Genomic DNA, 24015 nt, shown 5'->3' on the forward strand with positions numbered 1-24015 from the left:
AACAGATGACGATTGTTAGTTAAAACGTTCCGATTCCATATAAGGTTAGTATAGCCTAGTTCAGCACTTTGCGAATGGACAGCGACTCAAGTAGCACGTAGTAGCCTATTCTCGCGTTCGAGTTCAGTAGCCTACATTTTTGGGAAACGCGCGAGGAATTGCGGCTAATGTTTATAACCTTGCACGTAGAGAGCGCTTTTAAGAGCTAAGATAGGCTAGGCTACATCGTTATCGGGAAACCCGGCCCAGAACAGATAGCCTAAAAACAACAGAACAGGAAAGAAAATATATAATATAAATATAGGCTAAATAAAAAACATAAAATAAGCCTACAATAAATAGCAATATATTTTTTATACTTAAATAATTAACAAATTACGACGACAAAAATAAAACACTGAATCAGTTTGAAGCTTTGAAAAACCGGCAAAAAAAAATGTCCCCATTAGACAAAGTTTTTTCGTATAGATCTTTCTGAAAACTTAAGGCTTTTTTCTTCAGAAAACGAATTGGACATCATCACACAAATGTCTGCGTATTAAATCTTTTGGCGGTTGTCCGGAGCTAGCATTTGCAGAAAAAGCGCCAGCTCGGCTCTCATAGACCGTGGTACTGGTGATCGTGGCCGTATCTAAGTCTACTGATTGACGAGGCTGCGGAGGTCTAAAATCTTTTTTTTTTTTTTTAGAAATTTTTTAAAATTAGCTGCTAACATTTGTCTATAATATAGACGGACAAACTGTTCTTCAACTTGAAATGGATTTTGCGCGCATGCTGCAAATCAAATGTAACAAGTTTGCTCGGCGACCAATAAGCATTCACCATGACGAAGCCTATTAACGTGCCATGCACAACCAAAATTATGCATTTTCCCCATTCTTTTTATTTGAATTAATTTAAGTTACAGTTTGAACATTTAATATTAAAATAATAACTAAAAGGGATATTTTTTTTGGTCAAAACCATGTCCTAAAATACAGAAAACAACAACAGATAATATGTTAACAACACTCTAAATCACCACAAAATACCCACAGCTTCAGTAGATAATATGTTAGGAATATTTTTTATTAGTTTAAAATACGGACAGTGTTTTTATTTCAGTGTTTATGCAAACAAAAAGTGCATAGTGCTGCTAATTTTATTTGTTGTTTTTCAACATAAAACTTATTAAAATGATTTCAGTTTGTGTATCAGTCTCTGAAGGGATTAGTAGCAGTGTGCAAGTGCCAAATCTAATTAACAGCAACTCGTGAAACCAAAACTCATACTGCTCACTATTTAATTACATACTAATAACTGAAAGAAAATACTAGACAAATGAAATGAATACTAGTTAGTTAAGGAGTATGTGTTTGAACGGCTTGCCATTCATGACAAACATCTCGTCTCCAGCCTAGACTCTAACTAAAGGAAATGAGCAGAATTTAATTCATTTCTTTTAATGCTCCTGGGGTGTTTTGTTTTGTTTCTGAAGAACATAAAACGCACTTTACACTTCCGCATACGTGACAGGTGTTTACGAAGCCTTTAATTCATTTAAATCTCAGGTAGAGTCCAGCAGATCCTGTCTCCGTCCGGGTCTGTGATGTATGACTGGGTTTCATGATCAAAATAACATGCATGTAACTTCGTCACAGAGTTCGTCACTCTGATCTATACAGTGTTTAGGACAAAAAGAGCTGTGTCACTGTACATGTTATATGTTCTGTTTCTTATTTGCGCTTAATGTACTTGCAAACGAGAGACTGCTTTCAGTATCCACTGTTTGTATTTCTAGTACGCTGAGGGTTTAAGTCACTTACCGGTGTGTGCACTTCTTACGCTTGTAGCAGGTTTTTCTCTTCCAGGGAGCTCCTGGTGTACGGAGTCTGTCTGAGAGTGATGATATTGCTGCGGGAGACACTTTTTCCTCCAAACTCAGCAGCTGCTTGCTCTTTCAGTGTGCGCTCTCAGCCCTACTTGGTTTTCTCTACGCAGACATCTGACGATGGCCTTGGCTGATTTCTTCTGTCTCTGATTGGCTCTCGCCATCCGCTGTGATTCGAGGCCACGCCCACTCGAACAGTGAACGATTCATCGGACCAGGGGTTGATTGGCTAATTCCGCGCCGGCTGGCCAATCAGCTTCAGCAACGCGCCTCAATGAACCTCATTAGGGCGGAAAATGACCCGAATGTGCAATGTGGACCGACTTTTGAAAGTGGCGATTTCTAAAAATTGTCACAATTATATCTATTTTGTCAGACAAGCAAACATTGCGCCACACTGCACGCACAGTCTGGTCACATATGCAGGTCACACTGCAATAATTAGAGTATTTAATTCATAATCACTTTAATCACTTATAAATTATAATCAGAAAACAACAACCATTATTTTCACAAAATAATGTTCACATCTGCTAACCAAAGACTGAATCATTAATCAATATACACAAATTCAGAGGCTTTCTCAAACACATTCCTGTCTTTTGCACAAGAGTCATTTCAAATTAAATTAGCTCCATATCTAATGCTCCACGTCAGATTAAATCAGAGCTTTTTTTAGGTGAATTAATTGGCCTTTACAAAGGGCACTGGCTGTTGCTAATGCACTGTTTGGCCCAACTCTGTCCATTGCAGCATCAGTTAATGGATTTGAAAGGCTCTAGCCAAGAGACATGACTCAACCTGAGTTTACAAAACAGACAGTACAGGCTTTAAATAGAAACATAACCATTGATCACTGGATGTCAACAGTGTTTACAGAAGCTAGATTCTGATAAGTCAGTTTGGAGACTACAAGTTTACCAGCGTGGCATAGAGCAGGGTAGTGGTATATCTGTTTTTGACAGGAATGAAAACGAGTCTGTGAGGGTTAAACAATTACTCATTATTAATTACTCCTTTCAAAAGTAATGTTACTTAATTACTTTCTGGCAATAGTAATGAGTTACACTACTAGTTACATTACTTTTCCTTCACCCACAGAAGTTGTAATCTTCCCCATAAAACTCTTCTAAAATGTTCCTAACAATATATTTCTGCCTCATCATTTTACCAAAATCTAGACTGGATCACAAGTACTCACTGGTGATTAATAGTGACTTTTAAGTAAAAGTGTTGTATTAATTTTCATGTGGAGCTTGAAGCTAATTGTAGCTATTATTTCTCTGTTACCCATGATTATATTTCATGAAGTATTTATCAAAAGAAATCATGTAAGTTCATAAGATTTTTATTTATAGTAATATAATTTATACCGGGATCAGAGGGATGTTGGTGGGCAAGAGTAAAGTAATGCCACAACTTACACAATCTGTGTTCAAATCACACTTTTCTCATGACAAAATCAGCGTAATGGCAATATTTCCATATATCCCTAAATGTAAGCTTTTCCATATTCCAAGCTTTCCTGATCCACTGGTGACTTAATGTGCCTGTGCGAGTCATGAAAATAAATCTAGGAATTATTGGATTGTGGGATTTCAAATCAGTACGGATTGAGGCATCAAAAATAATGGGCTTTTTTATGGAAGTTAACTGCAATATCACTACTGAAATCTTATTAGTAATTAGTTGCACACTACTAGTTACTGCAAAAAGTAATATTATTGCAGTAACTATTCTAGAAACTACTGCCCAACACTGCTAAGGTCTAAAGGATAAGTGTCCAGTTGCAAAAGAAACATTCGCTGTATGAAGTTATCTTTAAGGATTTTATCATCTGCAATAGGCTCCATATTGTTAAAGCATACACACTTGTTCATTGTTTAAACACACACACACACACACACACACACACACACACACACACACACACACACACACACACACACACACACACACACACACACACACACACACACACACACATCAGCTACATATTTAGAGAAACAAGACTTGGCAGGAAATGATTGCCTGATATGCTGATACAAGGTAAGTCTTGCATGTCAGAGAGAGATAAATATATGTGGGAGGGATTATTTATACCAAGACAAAACCAACATATTCTTGTCTCTCTGGCTGGTCAACTCACTAGCTCTTGAGCTACAGCAGCATGACTAATACGCTCTATCTAGATTCTAGCAGCTTAATTTAGTGGAGACAATCTCCACCTACTGGCAAAAGCAGAACACTGACTCACTGAGTGAGCTGTGAATAGGAAGTGGCTTATGCTGTCAATAATTAAGAGGCTGTATATTCATGAGCCACTTAAACTACAGTTACTTCCCCTGCATTTTAAAGAATTACATTTCCTATGAAACCAGAAACTGGTTCTGATTCAGAACAAAACTTCAGCTGCAGTTACACATTTGCAAGATTGGGCAAAGGTGGAAACTATTTGAAGTGGAACGAGCATGAAACACCCATTTGGAATGAACGATTATATACACATCCTTAATTAGAAGCTAACAAAATTCAATCATAAAAACATTAAAATAATTCACTTACAGCAGGAACAGAAAGCCAGGGTTATCAGAGCAAAGCACATTCTTTATTAAGTGTACAAAAACAAATGAAAAACAAGGTAATTGCAAAAAATTAGTGCCTTAATGTCAGAGACCTACAAGAAGCATGGCTTGGGCCATCTAGAAACCTACAGAAGAGGAAGGCATCAGATAGATGCTTGTCACAGTATTTAGAGTGATTTTTTTTCTTAATTGATATGAATGAGAGACAGAGAAAGTTCACTATCACACATGAATATACTGGTTTATGAAAGAGCTGATCATACAGATATGATGAAGAGAAGTACAGACATGTCTCAATTAACGTGACAGGCTGTAAATTCAGCAAATAAAGGGGTCTCCGATGGTCTGACCAACACTGTGCAAACGATAAGTTTAGGACAGAACACTACTTCATACACAGACAGACAGACACACATACACATTTTAGCCTAAAAACATGTCAGAGATGTTTCGATGTATTTGATAAAAAAGAAAAACCTTGGTGAATTTTACGTGATTATGAGAGAGATTAACAACGTCTTTTTTTTTGGCAAAAGGCATGCACACACAGAACAGATCACTATCAGTAAGATTATAACAATGGTGCAGCATGAATTCTTGGGTAATTATCAGCTCCACATAGGCTGAAGAAAGAGAGGGACTCTGAAGAACCACATACTAAACTAACAAATTTATACTCTTTACCAAAACTTCCTGTGACGAAGGATCAAAATGCTCCATTTCATTAAATTGAAGATCTAAATATACATTTAGAAGGCAAACCTTCTAAAAAATAAGCCTCAAACTGAATTTGAAACTCTGTACCTAAACTAATCAACAAGATCTGAGCTGGAACGGAGTATAAATCAGTTAATCAAACCAGTAAAGTTGTGCTAAATCTAAGTGTTCTACATGAGTGTCACGTGTAAGGAAGACCGATCATGAATGTACCTGTGTAAAGGGAACAGGGATGGTGTGGTGGCCAGAAAGCCATGCGAACTAGCACCTAACGCAGAGTGAACTTTCCAGCAGAGTGATCCATGACCTTAAGGCAGATACTAAGGCCTCTGAGCTTGTGTTGCCAGGCAAAAGGAAAAAAGGCACCAGCTAAGAGAAAGCCGGGAGCCAGCAGGCCACTTTGGAATGTCTGGTCTCACACTACCTGCTAAATCATCCCAAGCCATCCCTGTGCACACACTAAAGCTGCGAATCATACACGCAATCCACCTACACACATGCAAAAACACAACATCATCCTCAGCCAACCGAGGGCCGGGGCCCTTAGGAAAAATGTCTCCTCCTCCTTCCCCCCTCTCTTCTCCTCCTCCTTGCTTTGGCTCACAGAATGGTGCACTTTTTCTTTTTCTTCTCTCCATCCTTTTTGCCCTGGTTGCTGGTGGGCTTGTCATCAGAGAAGCTAGAGAAGGTGGTGTCTGCAGTAATCGGTTCCCTCAGGGCGAGGAACCAACGGCCCTCGCTTAGGTAGGACAAAGTACCCAAGTCCATCTCGACCTGGGTGCCCTCCTTGCCCTCTTTCTGCAGGGCCAGGATCTCCAGCAAATCCAAACCGGTCTGAACCGCCTCCACGCCTGCCGAGCAGCCTAATGTGACGTGGGCGCGGCTACCCGCTGGAAGAGCCTCTACATTGGGCAAGAGGGCCGGAGCGACCCCTTCTTTGTCCGCTCCCTCGGGCCACAGCTTCATCTGAGTTTCCGTCAAAGCCACACGGGCCCCAAATATACGAGGGGTCACTATGAGAGCAGTGACGGAAAGCTCATCAGATTTGGCAAATGATTCCTTGACCACCTGCAAGACAAAATATTGCCAAATACGTACTGTATTAATATTTTGGTTTTGTTAACATTAGTTAATGCATTAGGTTTCATGAACTACCAATTAACAATTTTTCAGCATTTATTAATCTGCATTCACATTTTTTTATTATAGATTTGTTGTTATAGTTATATATATAGATTAAGTATATATATAGATTTTGTTGGATGTCATTATATTAATTTCTGCATTTTGATTTAGTTCTCTTCATAATTTTGTAAAAATGTAATATTATTTAGGTGGTGGCTTTAAATAAGCCCTTATGGGATTTCTGCTTCTCCCTGCACTATATAAAAAAAATGTATTGTCTTGCAATTTCATTCATATATATTTTTAAATTGTATAAAAACTCATTTATTAATATTTATTATTGATTATTTAGTGTAGGTTCCTGTTAATTTCCACATATGCTAATAAATTAACAATTCATGCTTTATAAATGAACATTTATAAGTAACAAACAATAATGAATTAACATTAAAACAGATTATTGCCATAATTTGTAACTGATTATGTCAACATGGCAAGAAAAGGGTCAAATCAGCTACAAAATGTAAATAAACATTAAAAACAACATTAGACAAAAAGCAAAAATGAACAGAAGATGATAATTATAAATCCATTTAAGATTTTTTTCAGGCTATAAAAAAATGTCACTGTCAGTTCATGATCTCTCATGGATTGTTTAATTTAATTGTAAAGTGTTATCAATATAGCACGTTTCAGACACTTAAAAGACAAACTCTCCAAGCATCACTAACAAAATTTCAGGGAATGTAATATATTAGATACCATACAATAACTGGCAGATATTGGTAATATTTAATTATAAGTACTGGTCTGAATTTGCTGATATTAGAAACTGATAATATAAAGGGGCTTCCCCCATCAATATAATGAATGATTTTCAGCTGTAAAATTACACGTAATATTTTACACTGGAAAACAAGATAGACATATTTGCCAGAATATTAGTTATTGACTGCAATTACAATATTATAGTCAAGCAGGGATCTTCTTCCAAAACACATCTGAGCACATATATTTGCACTACATGATATGACATCTAAGAAAATGGCTTGTGTGGAAAACAAACCTGTAGCTCTGCATACTCTTTTGCCCCCTCTGCTTTCCCATAATCACAGAACTTTGTAGTGCAGTGCAGGCGCAATGGGTTCTGGAAATACTGCTCTAGATCCACTTCTTTCTCCGCCTCACCAGTAACTGGAAAAAATTACAAATAAAAAAAAAAAATCAGCAGTACAAACACACCAACTCTGAGCAGAACCACAAGTTTATTTGTTTACACAGTCATTAACTCACATTCACTGATGTGTTCTTTGAAGGCCTCCAAAGTGTCCAGCGTCTTGAGAAAATCCATGGTTGCACACTTAATTCGTTCCTCTTCCTCTGGAAGCAGGAACCAGCCAAAGAACAAAGGCAGCTCTGGCTCTTTCGGCTTGGTCTCGGCCTCTTTCGGAGGCTCAGCTTGAACTCCATCAGCGTCTGGTTGTACCTTATCTTCTCCTCCTCCTGTCTTTGTCTCCTCACCTTTCTCCGATTCTTCGGGCTTGGCTTCATTCACAGCAGTGGGTTTGGACTCCTCCTCTTTCTTAGGCTCTACTTCTTTCACAGCTTCTTCCTCCTGTTTCTCAGGTTCCGAATTCACTTGAACCTGTGGCTCCTCAGACTTCTTCTGCTGTTCTGGCTCAGGGGGTTTCTCAGAAGACTCGGCAGCCGGGGTTTCCTCAGGAGATTTTTCCAGAGCCACCTCGGGTTCAGATGGTTTGGCAGGAGGCGCTTCAGAGTCTGTCGCTTTCTCCTTTTCTGGCAATTCTCCAGCCAAAGGCTCTGTCTCTGGGGTCTTCTCTGGTTCTGGTTCTTTTGGAGGATCTGCTGGTTCTGAAGGCGCCACCCCTTCAGACCTAGGCTCCGATTTCTCCTCTTGTTGCACTGCCACTTCCTGTGTCTCTGCAACAGCCTCTGGAACTTCCTGATTCTGTTCAGCTTCCATTGCTACACAGCAGGCCGCTTCTGATAAACAAGGTAAATTTGGCAAGAGTGAGTGTGAATACATTTTACAAGAGATCACGCTGTACATGAGACGAATAGTGTGAGCACTGCATGCTAATGTGAACAAGGGGTTAAATGACAGGCAGCCCCAGGAACGCTTGGTAAAGATTAACAGAAACTATCCACCTGAACAGGGCAGTCAAAACGACCACTTCTTCAGACCCTTCACAGTAGGGCTGCACGATATTGGGAAAAAATTACATTGCGATATTTTATTTTTCTGCGATATATATTGCGATATGAAATCTAATCTAATTTTTTCTTACAAACAAAAATGGGGTGAGCACACTTACATTCTCATTTTAAATGATTTAAACATCAGAGTATTATTTAAATTAGAGTAAATTATTTGTTTGTAACTTTAGGATATTGTTTGAATTGTTAACATATTAACTAACATGAATTTACCACGAGCAATACTTTTGTTACTATATTTATTAATCTTTGTTTATCTTAGTTTATAAAAAACACAGCTGTTCATTGTTTGGTAATGTCACTTCACAGTGCATTAATTATGTTAACAAATACTTTTGATTTCAACAATGAACGCTATAGCCTAATTGTTGAAATTAACAATGTTGTAGAAGTGCAGTTTAGTAATAGTAAATGTTAAATAATGTAGTTAAATAGTTTAATAAATAGAACATTATTGTAAAGTGTTACAGATTTTTTTTAATACACCAATTCAGACGTCTCGTGAGTTCAGTGTTGGACAAGTCAGTTGTTTAAACCATTCATTAAATTGAATCGGTTCAAAGGAATCATTAGTTCGCGAATCAGACGTGTACCGCACGTGTTGTGTAATTATCTCGGCAGTTTAGGATATCGCACAAGATTTGACAACACAGAAAACATTTCATCACTGGATAGGTTTTTTATTTTTTTTTTTCGACACCATCGTGTCAATTGATTTTGATTAATATGCGCGAGGGAGAGAGAAAAACAGCGCTCGTGTTGTTTGAAGACGGTGAAGGTGAGCGCGCGCGCGGCCGTGGCTCTCTCTCTCTCTCTCTCTCTCTCTCTCCTCGTTCTTATATGCGCCCTGTTAAACTGACAGGACTTAAAAACCCATGCAAATGATAAACTTTCACTCTATGATGGTTAAGCTGTGCAATTTATCCGTGAATCACAATCGTCATGGGCCGGGGCGCAGCTGGCCCGTAAGGTTAATGAATAACGGATCAACTACGACAGCCTACATCGCACATCCTGCGATGTGACTATCGTGGATTCGTACATCGCGATATCGATGCTTAAACGACACATCGTGCAGCCCTACTTCACAGCACGCAGGCTCTTGGAAACTTCAATTTTACTACCCACAGCTGCATATTTTAGTTCTGCAACCTCGGCACAGCATCCAGCTCTCAACCTTTCGAGCAAATCTGAAAACCACTGCTCCGTTTCGACCAATGCACATTCGGATTCATTTGAAATAAAACACCACTGTGCATTTCTAGTGAAATCTGAGTAGGCATCAGACTGCCAATGCATGAGCTGCTTTTTCTCTGGCCTACACATTACTCCTTCGCTTTCTATCCATATTACTCTTGTCTTGTAGAGGCTCGTTTAACTCTTTTTTTTTTTTTTTTTTTTTTGGTAAGTAAACCACAGTTATATTGCTGTCTCTGTTAGATTTCAGAGTAATAAGCAGAAGTACAGCTGTAGCCCAATGATTAGATTGTGTTTTCGAGTCATCAGATGTCAAATGACTTGCTTTTATTGTGAAACCAGCTGTCATCATCACCTTCTGGCCAAAATACATCTGTTCCCCATTTTATAAAGCTATGCAAATCTTCACAGCTTAATCAAATGGCAAACCTTCATATCAGCCAGGCGACACAATTCACCGCTGATGGGTTCAAAAGGCACCTTTACGACATACTGCCACTAAATGTTAACTTCTCTATGCAGTGGGCGGATTTTAGACCAACAAAGCTTTAATTTCACCTTGGGCACGGTCCAGGTTCTGATGAAAGCATGTGAAAAACAGAAGCAGACCCCCGTTTTACAGGAGCCCAGCAGTGAGTCGTGAGACACAAACACCTGCATTTCATTTGGCCCACTTCTTTGTGGCTGTGTCTTAATATCAAGGGTGCTGTCTGCTTAGACAGCATTTATGGGAAGCAAACACGTTCTGAGTCATTTCAATGTGTCTGAAGTCCAGTTGGTTTCCAGTAAGCAGCTCACTGGATTTTGATACGCAGCCTTTGTGCGACCAAATTAGATTCATACACGCCACCTTATCTATGGCAGACAAAGAAAACCCAAAACGCCCAGTGGATTCACTCAGACAGTAGCAGCACATCAAGCAGAGGTCACGCGTTACACGTATATAACGGTACTTGATCCAGCGACATTGCGCACACGAATTTAGACAACTTAGTGGAAAAATTGTGCGGCGATTTAAAAGTAACGCGGATTACACTTAATTCAGTGAATGTCAGAATCTACAAAGGCTCGTAAATGAATGTGACCAAACGAGCGGACTCAGTTAGTAAGCGCTAACAATGCCAAGCCATGGATTCGGGGAGTGGCAGTGCCCAGCCACGCTGCATGCAGACAAAACAAATCAGCGTGGCAGTGCCTACCGGAGCTGGCAAAGAAAGCACATGCCAGAAACACCAATTATTTGTTACTCATAAAATCTTTGTTTTCGATAAAGTTTTTGATTTGCATAATCAATCTTACTGGTTGCAAATACGATCAACAGAATCAAATCGTAACAATCAGTGATCGGTGTGAATGCAACTCACTCGATTTCAACGTTGGCAGATGTATGAAAAGCTGTCACCGTTTTCCGAGGCTGAAGGTTCAAAGCGCCGTACAGCCAAACTCCACGTTTCTCCAGAGCGCCGCGCAGAAATCCCCCGCCTGGCCGAGCGCTAGTAACAATCAGGAAACAAAACGGAAACCACTGCCACTTGTGCACGAGAGCGCGGACACGGAAGGGAGAGGCAACAGAGGCAAATTTTAAGCGCGCTCCCGCCTCGATGTGCATGTGTGCACGTCAGCGACCGGATTTTTTGTTTTTACATCATACTGCTCATCATGTCGCAATTATCGCGTGGTTTAATTACTCCATGAATACAGTTCAGTCTCACCTTTAATTTCATATCAATGATTAACGTTAATCTTAAGTTTAAAAACTTTAGAATCAGAATGAGCTTTATTGCCAGGTATGTTTACACATGCGAGGCAACAGAATGACAGCGACAGGACAAAAACACAGATAATAAAACATAAAATAGAACAAGTAAATAAGGAATAACAATATACAAATTGACAATTGTATGTGCAGGTATATTACAATAGGCAGTTTTGTATGTTCAGGTATATTATGCGCAAATTTTAAGTGTAGACTAAGTATGTGTGTTAGATAAATAAGTGTATTAGTGTATAAATAGTGTTGTGTGTTCCACAGTTATTTAAATCCCTTATGTTAGCAGAACACAGAAGTGACTTAAACTGTAATTCATCAACTTGCTGTCTGGCTGCAAAAGGGAGCCAATCCCATAGACTCCCCATGTTAAAATGCCCAACTTTACAGCAGAAAAAAAAACGTTTACAGCCTGGTACAAAAATGATTTTGGTCTATATAGCTAATTTTGCCCTTCATGAAAACTGTAAACTCATTTTATAACTCATCCATTTAAATTATATTAAGCCTTGAAGTTCTGCATAATTACGGGCGTGGCCACTTGAGTGACAGGTGGATTGCCTGCAGACACTGCCGTCGAGCTAGGTGGGTGTGGCTTCAGCGACCAGCTACTACCTTTTTGCCCATTTTCAATTATCCTGAAGTGACGCGTGCTGCCAAGATGGTGACGGACCGCTCCGCCTACTTTGAGCTTCAAAAACGCTCTTCAGAAAACTATGGATGACGTCACAGACACTATGTCCATGTTTTTATACAGTCTATGGTTAGGGGTCATAATATAAACAGAAACACAAGAAAGGTTGTAGTCAATAAAGTATTATTATCAGAAACGTTTTCAGAAATTATAAAAGTTAGATTACGCTGTTTTTAGATTCCATCGAACAGAAGTTGCGATAGCCGGAGGACGTAACAGTGCTATCAGTTTCAGTCGGCACGTCAATAAAGCATTAAAATAGGCTACTTTCTACTAATTATCACTCTTATCAAATATTTGCATCACAAACATATCACAAAAATTGTTTCGTTAAAAAGTTATTTAGATATTTGGTGTTTAGCTATGCGTAATAGCGGTGTGAAAGTAGAATTTGCATTGCGGAATTTTGTGATCCTTTTTTACCCCCAAAATTAATTGTTTATATTTAATACACTTCTCAGACATTTAGAATTCATTTAAAAAGTCTAAATCCTTGTAAAACAATCACCCCCAAACTCATTGTGTATAGGCTACTTGTAAAGCAAACATCACGAAGTGTTTCCATTTTTATACCGTACACTGTCACTGACTGAAAACAGATATTCAGTAGGCCATTAAAGGAATTCAAACCTTTTCATTTGATTTGTATCTAGGCCTACTGCGTAAAAATATGTATTGCAACAATCTTTGGAGAAGACATGGTGGCAAACAAATTGATCAGTTTTTTCAAGCCTGGCACAAGCAGACTCAGTAAGGTAGGGTGACCATATTTAGTTTTCCAAAAAAGAGGACAGTGGGTGCAGGTGGGGTGGGGCATGGTTGGTTGGTGGTTAAAAGTAGTGCCCAAAAGTAGCATAATGACCATATCACAAATATCAACACTCAAAATATGTCATTTCCATACCTAAAATACATATTTTACAGTGACTGTTATTCATATTTATCAAAAACACAGCTAAAAAGCCTCCTACCAGTGGCCCTCCTTCACAAAACTTAACAGCACAGTTTTATCATAGGAAGAATGCAAAATGTTTCAATACAAGCATTTGAGACAAATGTACTGTAATTTGTGCAACCTTTAATCCACAGGGGAAATCAACCCATGGCAACAGTTTAAAAGAAGCGGGCTTGACAACCCTGCATCCAACACGAGCTGCAGGAGTCCGATTTGACTGATCACAGGTTGAGAGGAGAGATGGCTTACAGGTCATGCTGGAGGATTTGCTGCTCAACAGATCCTGAGCTCATTGACACATATCTGATCTTCCTTTACACAGAGTGTGCGTGATCGCAACATCGAAAGTGAACAGCGATTGCTCATTTAATAGATTTAATACTCTGCATACTGATGGCGGCTCCCTGATGTGTGAAAATTATATGCTATATTAAAATGTTTGCGGGAGTGGGCGAAATGGACACAGAAAATCTCAGGAGCGGAACAGGAGCAGGCAATAATGGTCAAAAATTCAGCGGGAGCGGGGTAAGGAAAACAGTCCCTCGCAGGGCTCTAATACAAAATACTCCTCTTCCAGTTGTGTTTGTGTTGTGTGGAGGCAAGTGTGACTAAGCAAGACTAAGCTACGAATTTACAGCTAATTATCCCAAAGACAAAAGGCAAATATAGTTAATTTGTCTTGCTAACATCCATGACTCATGAGCTATACCTTGTAATAAGTTAGCTAAAGTTTAGCTAAGGCAATATATCAATATACCAATATATGGTCATACAGGCTAACTTAATGGAGAAACGACAGCTGAATACAGTAAAATTAATAACGTCATCAGAATTGTCACATTGATATGCAAATCAAGTGTTAAGTAATTAAAATGTGCTAATTTGCATACATTTGACACAAGGTGTTGCAGATGAATAGGATAAACAAAATAACTGAAGCATATCACCACAGAACTTCCCCAGTTATTAGTTATTGACTTACATCAAGAGTCTCTTCCCTTGAAATGTTACAGTATGTTTAAATATGCAGATAGCTCGTTTTGGATAATTTAGAAGAAATCTATAGAAGCAAACAGACGAGGATAGTAGGCTTAAAACAAACACCTAAATGTGTATTTTGGAAACTTCCTTTCCATTAGAGTAAAAGAAGACATGGAAGCAAAATTAACAAAATCTCAAAATTTAACAGTACATTAAGTGTCCTGCCTTAAACTATTACTTCATAATTTTGCAGTGTTTTAATTATTTTTGCAGTGTTTTTCCTGTAAAATCAAAAACATTAACACCAGCTGCTTTTTTCCGTTTAGTGTGAAGGTCTTTGTTGATTTTGAAGTGTTATTACAATAATAACAAAATAATTAAAACTATTTATTGACAGATTTTTAGTGAAAATATGTCCCTTTCCTTTTTGCAGTCATTTATTCTAATTATATACTTGAAACTAGTAGCAAGGAAAACAGTGTGAGTGTGAGGGAATTAAAATAAATTGGTAAGTAAGTCAGAGTTGTGTCAATATATTTAGAGTTTTGTTTAGAAAATAATAAAATAAATATGAGAGGTGCCCTTTTTCCACTTGCACCCCTGCCCCTCAAAATGTCTGTGCACGTCCCTGAGCTGCAGTGTTCATGCTGTGTCTTGTTGATATCCGTGAGGGACGTGTGAAAAGTATGAAGGGTTTCTGAGTGGTTATGTGTTCTGACATTGCACTGACTGACAGGTTTTGCAGTTAAGAATCGCTGCTTCAGCTTATCACAGTGAAGTTCAGAACAAACGCAGGTTGGCGCTGGCTGCTTTCTCACAAGTGTGTTTTCATAATTAGCAAATATAACCCACACAAACATACTCACACACAAACTGGCAGTAATGCGTAGTTAAGCATTCCGTCAGTTCTGTTCAGTTTTGTTGAGCACATAAGGTCAATATCGACTCAAAAGGTGGAGTGTAAAATTGGAGGTCAAAACTAAACTTATAATGATTTTCAATTCAAACCTTTATGGTTGGTTTATGAATTCAAAAACAGAAGGTCACGGCCTGTCTGTGTCAGCTGCAAAACATTAACAGTATCTGGGCAACACTGGACACTGCATCACAAATATAAAACATGATTTATTATACCTCTGAAACTGTGAGTTTATTTATGTAAAACTATGCAAAAGATCTTTTTTATCCATGGAAACAAGCACAGAAAAGGCAGTCATAAAGTAATCCTTCACCAATGACACTGACTGCAATCTAACACAATGTTCCTCAGGCAAACTTTATTCCACTAGTAAGGATGCATTAGTTCTGACTTGTCTTGGAGGAGGATGGAGTCGATTGCAGCCATTTTATTCAGAGGGGCCATCTTACTGAGTCACTCTGTGTCTTGCTTCACGAAGAGCCTGCAGGGCGAGAAATTGATTAAAGTGAATCAAATAATATACAGTAACAGCAACATGAAAAAATATGATAGCAGAGAAATGGGATAGTCAAGAATCAGATAACGTGCAAGAAAATGAAACTTGATCAATGAATGCATGTAAATATTACAATTATCTGTTCGTATTATGACAACAACTAGTATTTAAAAATTTCAAAACCATGTTCTAACTAACTAATTGCTCTGCTTATGGAAGTTTTGTTACAAAATATTAGATGTTTCTTAGCTTCCACAATCAGTCTCCACATTTAATATGCACTAGGAGCAGGATTTTGGTCCAATGAGTTTTCACTGTTGGCAGAACTACCAGGTGTGATGACGAAAAATAAAAATAAGCGAAATACAAAATATAGTGTTGCCTGACGCAGCTAGTTATGAAAGACACTCAGATTAACATGGAAGAGAAGCATGTTTTATCACATGTTGCTTCATTGTGTTCAATATTTTGAATGAGATGAAAGTGACTTAAACTGCTTGTTTATTGTCGAAAAATTTAATGTTATCATACAGCTCTTTTTATAAAATTGCATACAGTGGGTATAGAAAAGAATCACCCCCCTTTAAAATAATCACATTTTGTAGCTTTGCTGCCTGAAATAAAGACGAATTTGCTTGAATACACATGTATTTACTAAGTGCAAGTTATAACTTATAGCAGTATTGGATTTCTGCCAGACATATTGTTTGGTGTTGAGGCCAAATAATTCAATTTTAGTCTCATCTGCCTCAAAATCTTCAAGGTGTGTTTTGGCAAAGTTCAGTCGTGACTGCATGTGGCCTTTCTGGAGGAGTGTCTTTTTTCTTGATCTTCTGCCAGTGTCTTGCCACCCACAGTTGATTGTTTGCTACAGTTGCAGTAACAAGGACTGAAATGCTCCAGGAAAGCTCTTTTCATGCTGATCTGATCAAAATGAACACAGCTGATCTCAGCTGAAAATCAAACGGCTTTGTGTGCCATTGAGAAGGTGATTAACTACACCTGATTGAGTTTATATATCATTTTTAGGAGGGGGTGATTCTTATTTCAAATTTTTTTTTCTTTCACATGTTTGAGTTCAATCTTTCACATATAGTAAATACACCTGGATAAAACAAAAACTGTGTCCATTTTTATTTCAGGCAGCAAAGCAAACAAAATGTGATAATTTTAAAGGGGGGGGGTGATTCTTTTAATACCCAATATTTATATATTATATCCAGCCTTATTTGCATATGTACAGTACACTTGTATAATGCAATATATACTATATGTGACCCTGGAGCACAAAACCAGTCTCAAGTCGCTAGGGTTTATTTGTAGCAATAGCCAAAAATACATTGAATGGGTCAAAATTATAGATTTTTCTTTTATGCCAAAAATCATTAGGATATTAAGTAAAGATCATGTTCCATGAAGATACTTTGTAGATGTCCTACCGTAAATATATAAAAACTTAATTTCTGATTAGTAATATGCATTGCTAAGAACTTCATTTGGACAACTTTAAAGGTGATTTTCTCAATATTTAGATTTTTTTGCACCCTCAGATTCCAGATTTTACCAATTATTGTCCTATCCTAACAAACCATACATCAATGGAAAACTTATTTATTCAGCTTTCTGATGATGTATAAATCTCCATTTTGAAAAATTTACACTTAAGACTGGTTTTGTGGTCCAGGGTCACATATAGCAAATGACAACTGCCTGATTTTTTATTTTGCTGCAAAATGTTGCAAAGTTAGATATATAAATATTTAAAACTTCACCAGCATACATACAGTATACTTGTGTAGGGTGATATTTACTATACAGCATATCTCAGCTGCTTGATTGCTTCTATCAGACCAGACTTTAATCTGCCAAATGTAACTATAAGTCATGATGATATTAAGGTCTTATAAACAGTAACACCATGATTTTCTGTAAAGTTGCTTTCAAACGGTGTGAATAGTGAAAAGGGTCCTTATGCGAAATTCCTGACGGAGTGTGTTCCTACTGAAATGACCGGATAAATATCTGCAGAGCAATGGTACATATGACCTCACCTTTGTTCAAACAAACAATGATTGCCATATTGATCATCTGTGATATAAATCAAATAGCGCATCCTGGGTGATTTACAATCTCATTCATTTTAGTGTAGTTTGAATGGGACTATAGAAAAGGCCACAGGGCAAGATGGATGGTGAAAGGGATGAGGGAGAGAGTGAGAGAGCAGGATAGGAATGTCTGTGTTGACCTTCTGGATGGCTTCGCTGGCAGAGTCATCCTGCAGCAGTTTTGCCCGGTCCAGTGCCCTCTCAAAGTGTGACACACAGGCCTTGTAGTTACCCAGCTTCACTGTGTCAGAGAGAAAGAGGATGTCAAATGATTTAATCGTACAGCATGGCATGGATTAAATATACTTATACTACGGGCCGTTGAATGCTTGAATGTTCTAAGGTGTGCAATTAATTTCAGGGAAATGCACTGCGAACATAGTTAATTAACGACCACGTTAACTCCTATTGATTCTGAATGATGTGGGAAATTTGATTATTCATAGTCACTTCCTGGGATTCTAAACGATGTAGTTTTTACTCACATTCTGCCTGCGCCATGAGCACACTGGCATTGAGCTGCCATTTTTCATCGCTGATGTCATCTGCAGCCATGAGCGAGCGGGAGCCATAGTCTCGTGCTTCCCTGTAGCGTTTCAGCTCTAGGTAACAGCGGCCGATCTCGTGGAACAACCAGGCTTTTTCTAACCCGCCACATGCTAGAGGCAACTTCTCCTCCCAGCTACACAAACACACAGAGAACAATATTAAATGACTATTACAATAGATCTTTCTGTGTACATCAACAACAAGGTCAACATTAATTAAAAGCGTATGCACTTACACTTCTATAGCTTGTTGAAACTTGCCAATCCGTGCGTACACACGACCAATGTTGTCCAGAGCCCTAGATTTACTGTCCATCAGGTCGCTATGAAACCAAGCACAGACCAAACACACTGGATGAATTGTAGTTTATTAACCAAGCAAGACAAACAGAAAGGTAGCTTTCCTACTCTCATGGTCGCCTACCCTTTCTTGGCCAGCTCCAGATCCTTCTCATGATGATGTAGAGACTTCTCCATATTCCCGAGATCCATCAGTGCATTGCCTACATAGAACATGAGAGAAAGTTTTAATATAAAGTTTCATATGTTTGGTTTTTGTGCTATTGATATTATATATTTAAGTATATGACTACCAATGCAGCTGTGCAGGTTCCCAAGCACTTCTCTCTTATTGGGCAGCACCCCCTCAGACCATTCCTTCACCGCCTTCATGAGTTCACGAGCCTTCTTCAGGCCACTTTCTGTATTGCCGGCACTCAAGGCTGTTAATTGCAGAGACAATACTCAAATTCCTATAATATACAAAACATTTTCTGAAAATTATGTAGAGTAATTCTCTACCATTCAAAATTCACCTGATTCCATAACATTTACAAAAACATTACTCCTTCAACTAAAATTACCTCCATGTTGTTCTTGTTTCTTGAGCACCAAATCAGATATTAGAATGATTTCTGAAGGATCTTGTGACACTAAAGACTGGATTAATGGCTGTTGAAAATTCAGCTTTGCCATTATACGAATGAATAAATTACATTTTTAAATATATTAAAAGAGAAAATGGTAGTTTTTTCAAAGTATAATAATATTTCAGTTTTTACTGTATTTTTGATCAAATAAATGCAGCCTTGGTGAACATAACAGACTTCTTTCAAATATCTATATAAAAAAACGAATTCTAACCTCAGAACTTTTGTGCATGTTTTTGTTCCTGCTAGGAGCCTATACTGTGAACTTCGACCGAACCCAAACTCTGCAGAGGTTCACCTGTGTCGATCTCCTCCAGACTGTTGAGGACGTAACGAGTGGGGTCCGAGGGAGGCTTGTGAAGAGCACGGTTCCACTGCTGTTGCATGAGTTTTCTGTCTCGCTGACGAGCGTAGATGGGTTTCTGCTGCTGCCAGAATGCAGTCCGCGTGTCCAGATATGAGATACAGCTTACGATCAGATCTTGTACACGCTCTCCGGTTCTTATCTTACCTTTTACAAGATCTGTATTGGAGCAGATTGTGATGCTTTATATAGAACATGCACTTTCACAGATGCAAACTGACATTTAAAAAGATCTACAAAAAAAATTAAAAAAAAAACCTGGAAACACACCCTCATCTTGTAGAAGTTTCTCTAAGTATTCTCTGTCACTGTATAGCTCTCCCAGAAGTTCCTTGGCTGTTTTTTCACTTTTGTCTATCTTCCGGCCATGCTTTTTGGATTCCCTCTTATGAGAATGATTCAAATCTTTGGGACGAACCTTTGGGATTGTATCAAACAAAGAAATATACATTACTAACTACTGAAATAAACACAAATGTAAAGCAATAACAGTGGCAGGGTGAATGATGAGGGCAGGTGGTTTAATGAGAGAGAGCAAGAGACACAAAAGATAAAATAGCCAGCTCACCCCATCAGACTTGTGGAAAAAAGACAAGTCTCCTTTATTTTCCAGCTTCACAGAGGAAGGACCTTGGGTTGAGGTGAGAGGTGTGGGTTTTGAAATCTTTGATGAACCAAAATATGAGCTCCACATTTCTCATCATGTTGTGTCTGAGGACTTACTGCCCACTGAGTTGTCGATTGCCTCTTGAGCTTTCTGGATTCCCAGCCTGAACTCCTGCAGCTCTGGACGCAGCTTATTGCCTCGGTGATAGTAGACCAATGCAAACTCAAAATTGCCCATAGTGTAGAGGGCTTCTGCTTTCTGATACAGACCCTGCAGGAGACAGGATGGAGACCGAAGGAGAATCATAGGTTATCTGTTAGAAGAAGCTTTCAGTAACTAAAGGGACTGGACGCCTAGAGGAACATACAATGGCTTTGCATCACAGGAATAAATTAGATTTTAATGTACAATAAAATAGAAAAACGTTATTTTACGTCATAATAATAATATTTCACAATATTAAAATTTTTTCCCTGTATTTTTGATCAAATAAATGCAGCCTTGATGAGCTTAAGAAACTCCTTTAAAAAAACATTAAAAATCGTTCTGATCCCAAACTTAGGTAGTGTATATATATAAATTCAGGTGTGCTTTTAAAGATGGGAGTGGACATCATTAATAATTTAGAGGGTTTATATATAGTAGCTCCAAAAAGAATTCGTATAATTAAGCTACCCTTAAAAATTAATGGATTTCTTAGTTCGAGTCTCCAACCACCAACTGGTGGGGAAGTCGTGGCCTAATGGTTAGAGAGTCGGACTCCCAATCGAAGGGTTGTGAGTTCGAGTCTCGGGCCGGCAGGAATTGTGGGTGGGGGGAGTGCATGTACAGTTCTCTCTCCACCTTCAATACCATGACTTAGGTGCCCTTGAGCAAAGGCATCGAACCCCCAACTGCTCCCCGGGCGCCGCAGCATAAAAATGGCTGCCCACTGCTCCGGGTGTGTGTTCACAGTGTGTGTGTGTTCACTGCTCTGTGTGTGTGCACAAATGAAGAGCAAAAATCATAACAATAATTCACAATACTTGTCACAATACCACTCCAAATTCAACTCACACTCAACTTTTAAAATGCCTTACACAACAAAATACCAAGCTACTTTCATCTAAAAATTTCTTTCTCTAGAACTAACCTCACTTTTCTTGGCCAGTTTGCCACTACTTAGGTGATTTTAGTGGATGGTCTCTCACGCTTCACTAGTTTGACATGCCCCTAAAACTTTTAGTCTTACTTTTAAACAGAACATTTATTTTGTTTATTAATTCAAAATAAGTCACATTGTTTCAGTTAAGCTGTATTCAAAAGTGTGTTTGTGACATAAATGTCACGTGGTTTAATATTTAGTTACCTAATGCAATAATATTGATCAGTTTTTAAGTGTACTACAAGTGAGTGCCCTACTTTTGCCAGAATCATCATTTGATTAGGTTTCAGATTATTTACGTGCGCCACCTTCAGGATAAGTGTCTTATTACACACAGACTGTTCCTGATGGGACCTTCTGGACCAAACGAGGAGATAAAACACAAATTAGCAGCAGATGAACACACCTTGAAGAAGTCTTTGTTGTCTTGAAGTGAGCTCTCAGCATCTTTCAGCGCGCTCTCTGCGTCGCCTAGTTTCAGATAACACCTGGATCTGGCGACCAGACAGTTCTTATCATCCGGCTGTAAACTTAAAGCCTGGCGAACAACAGAGAAGACTCTTATAAAGTGTTACACAAACAACTCAGTTTAAATACCTCTTCATGTGAGAAATGTAAAATGTATTTCGCATAATCCCCAGTTATGTTTATTAGCTTACCGTGGAAAAGCTCTCAATAGCTTTGACGTACTCTCCCTTCTGAAACAGCTGGTCGCCTTCAGCTACATAGGTGCTAAAGGTACTCTTCGGCCCTTGACCTTCCTCGTTGTCGGACATTTTATTCGTATTTATACAAAATTATATCAAAACCTTTCAGTACATACATGAAAGAAGTCCTGGACTGTGTCGTCCACTGTAACGTTATGTATCCTAGCAACGCGACTAACAAAACACGGAGCAGCCAATGAACTGTGAGAGGACCTTTGATTGACATCCCAATACATACTACGTCAATCTTTAAAGCTTAGGTGTCACGGACATATTTTAAATGTCCAATATATAAAATATATTCTGAAATATTAATATTTTTTGGTTCCTAACTTTTTTTTTTTTTTACACACACACACATAAATATAAATATACACACACACACACACACACACAGGTGCTGGTCATATAATTAGAATATCATCAAAAAGTTGATTTATTTCACTAACACACAGACTGATATATTTAAAATGTTTATTTCTTTTAATTTTTATGATTATAACTGACAACTAAGGAAAATCCCAAATTCAGTATCTCAGAAAATTAGAATATAACTTAAGACCAATGCAAAGAAAGAATTTTTAGAAATCTTGGCCAACTGAAAAGTACGAACATGAAAAGTGTTTCTGTGGCTCAGTGGTAAAGCATTGCGTTAGCAGTGCAAAAGGTTGTGGGTTTGATTCCCGGGAAACACATGTTAGGCAAAAAAAAAAAAAAAAAAAAAAAAAAAAAAAAAATTTAGCCTGAATGCACTGTAAGTCGCTTTGGATAGAAGCGTCTGCTAAATGCATAAATATAAAAGTATGAGCATGTACAGCACTCAATACTTAGTTGGGGCTCCTTTTGCCTGAATTACTGCAGCAATGCGGCATGGCATGGAGTCCATCAGTCTGTGGCACTGCTCAGGTGTTATGAGAGCCCAGGTTGCTCTGATAGTGGCCTTCAGCTCTTCTGCATACTTGGGTCTGGCATATCGCATCTTCCTCTTCACAATACCCCATAGATTTTCTATGGAGTTAAGGTCAGGCGAGTTTGCTGGCCAACTAAGAACAGGGATAACATGGTCCTTAAACCAGGTACTGGTAGCTTTGGCACTGTGTGCAGGTGCCAAGTCCTGTTGGAAAATGAAATCTGCATCTCCATAAAGTTGGTCAGCAGCAGGAAGCATGAAGTACTCTAAAACTTCCTGGTATAAGGCTGCGTTGATCTTGGACCTCAGAAAACACAGTGGACCAACACCAGCAGATGACATGGCATCGAAAACCATCACTGACTGTGGAAACTTTACACTGGACCTCAAGAAATGTGGATTGTGTGTCTCTCCTCTCTTCCTTCAGACTCTGGGACCCTGATATCTAAAGGAAATGCAAAATTTACTTTCATCAGAGCACATAACTTTGGACCACTCAGCAGCAGTCCAGTCCTTTTTGAAGCGAGGCGCTTCTGACGCTGTCTGTTGTTCAAGAGTGGCTTGACACAAGGAATGCGACAGCTGAAACCCATGTCTTGCATACGTCTGTGCGTAGTGGTTTTTGAAGCACTGACTCCAGCTGCAGTCCACGCTTTGTGAATCTCCCCCACATTTTTGAATGGGTTTTGTTTCACAATCCTCTCCAGGGTGCGGTTATCCCTATTGCTTGTACACTTTTTTTTCTATCACATCTTTTCCTTCCCTTTGCCTCTCTATTAATGTGCTTGGACACAGAGCTCTGTGAACAGCCAGCCTCTTTTGCAATGACCTTTTGTGTCTTGCCCTCCTTGTGCAAGGTGTCAGGGGTCGTCTTTTGGACAACCGTCAAGTCAGCAGTCTTCCCCATTGTGTAGCCTACAGAACTAGACTGAGAGACCATTTAAAGGCCTTTGCAGGTGTTTTGAGTTAATTAGCTGATTAGAGAGTGGCACCAGGTGTCTTCAATACTGAAACTTTTCACAATATTCTGATTTTCTGAGATACTGAATTTGGGATTTTCCTTAGTTGTCAGTTATAATCATCAAAATTAAAAGAAATAAACATTTGAAATATATCAGTCTGTGTGTAATGAATAAATATAATATACAAGTTTCAC

General features: G+C 38.6%; 3 protein-coding genes across 4 annotated transcripts in view; all 3 read right to left on the reverse strand.

Annotated features, from left to right (window-relative positions):
* LOC109113530 (ATP-citrate synthase-like) overlaps positions 1-1989 on the reverse strand; it is a 30870-nt gene extending 28881 nt beyond the window's left edge. The window contains exon 1 of the mRNA XM_042733088.1: positions 1806-1989. The gene's annotated coding sequence lies outside the window, so the exon portion shown is untranslated. The remainder of the gene's footprint in view (positions 1-1805) is intronic.
* Positions 1990-4456: 2467 nt separating this feature from the next.
* Positions 4457-11287, reverse strand: LOC109108741 (2',3'-cyclic nucleotide 3' phosphodiesterase). 2 transcript variants are annotated; one of them, XM_019121849.2, is made up of 4 exons: positions 11135-11287; positions 7591-8301; positions 7364-7491; positions 4457-6240 (listed from the first exon to the last, which is right to left on the reverse strand). In XM_019121849.2, the coding sequence occupies exons 2-4, from the start codon at positions 8279-8281 to the stop codon at positions 5773-5775; spliced, it is 1287 nt and encodes a 428-aa protein (XP_018977394.1). In that variant the 5' UTR covers positions 8282-8301; positions 11135-11287; the 3' UTR covers positions 4457-5772. The 2 variants fall into 2 exon arrangements, with proteins under 2 accessions (XP_018977394.1, XP_018977393.1); XM_019121848.2 differs by having other exon boundaries at positions 11097-11287.
* Positions 11288-15242: 3955 nt separating this feature from the next.
* odad4 (outer dynein arm docking complex subunit 4) lies at positions 15243-22259 on the reverse strand. The gene is made up of 12 exons (XM_019121846.2): positions 21902-22259; positions 21649-21780; positions 20215-20368; positions 20060-20121; positions 19762-19909; positions 19426-19650; positions 18792-18920; positions 18623-18701; positions 18435-18521; positions 18136-18332; positions 17791-17891; positions 15243-15530 (listed from the first exon to the last, which is right to left on the reverse strand). The coding sequence occupies exons 1-12, from the start codon at positions 22016-22018 to the stop codon at positions 15495-15497; spliced, it is 1467 nt and encodes a 488-aa protein (XP_018977391.1). The 5' UTR covers positions 22019-22259; the 3' UTR covers positions 15243-15494.
* Between the last annotated feature and the right edge of the window lie 1756 nt (positions 22260-24015).

This window comes from Cyprinus carpio, chromosome A3, assembly GCF_018340385.1.
Source record: "Cyprinus carpio isolate SPL01 chromosome A3, ASM1834038v1, whole genome shotgun sequence".
NCBI lineage: Eukaryota > Metazoa > Chordata > Actinopteri > Cypriniformes > Cyprinidae > Cyprinus > Cyprinus carpio.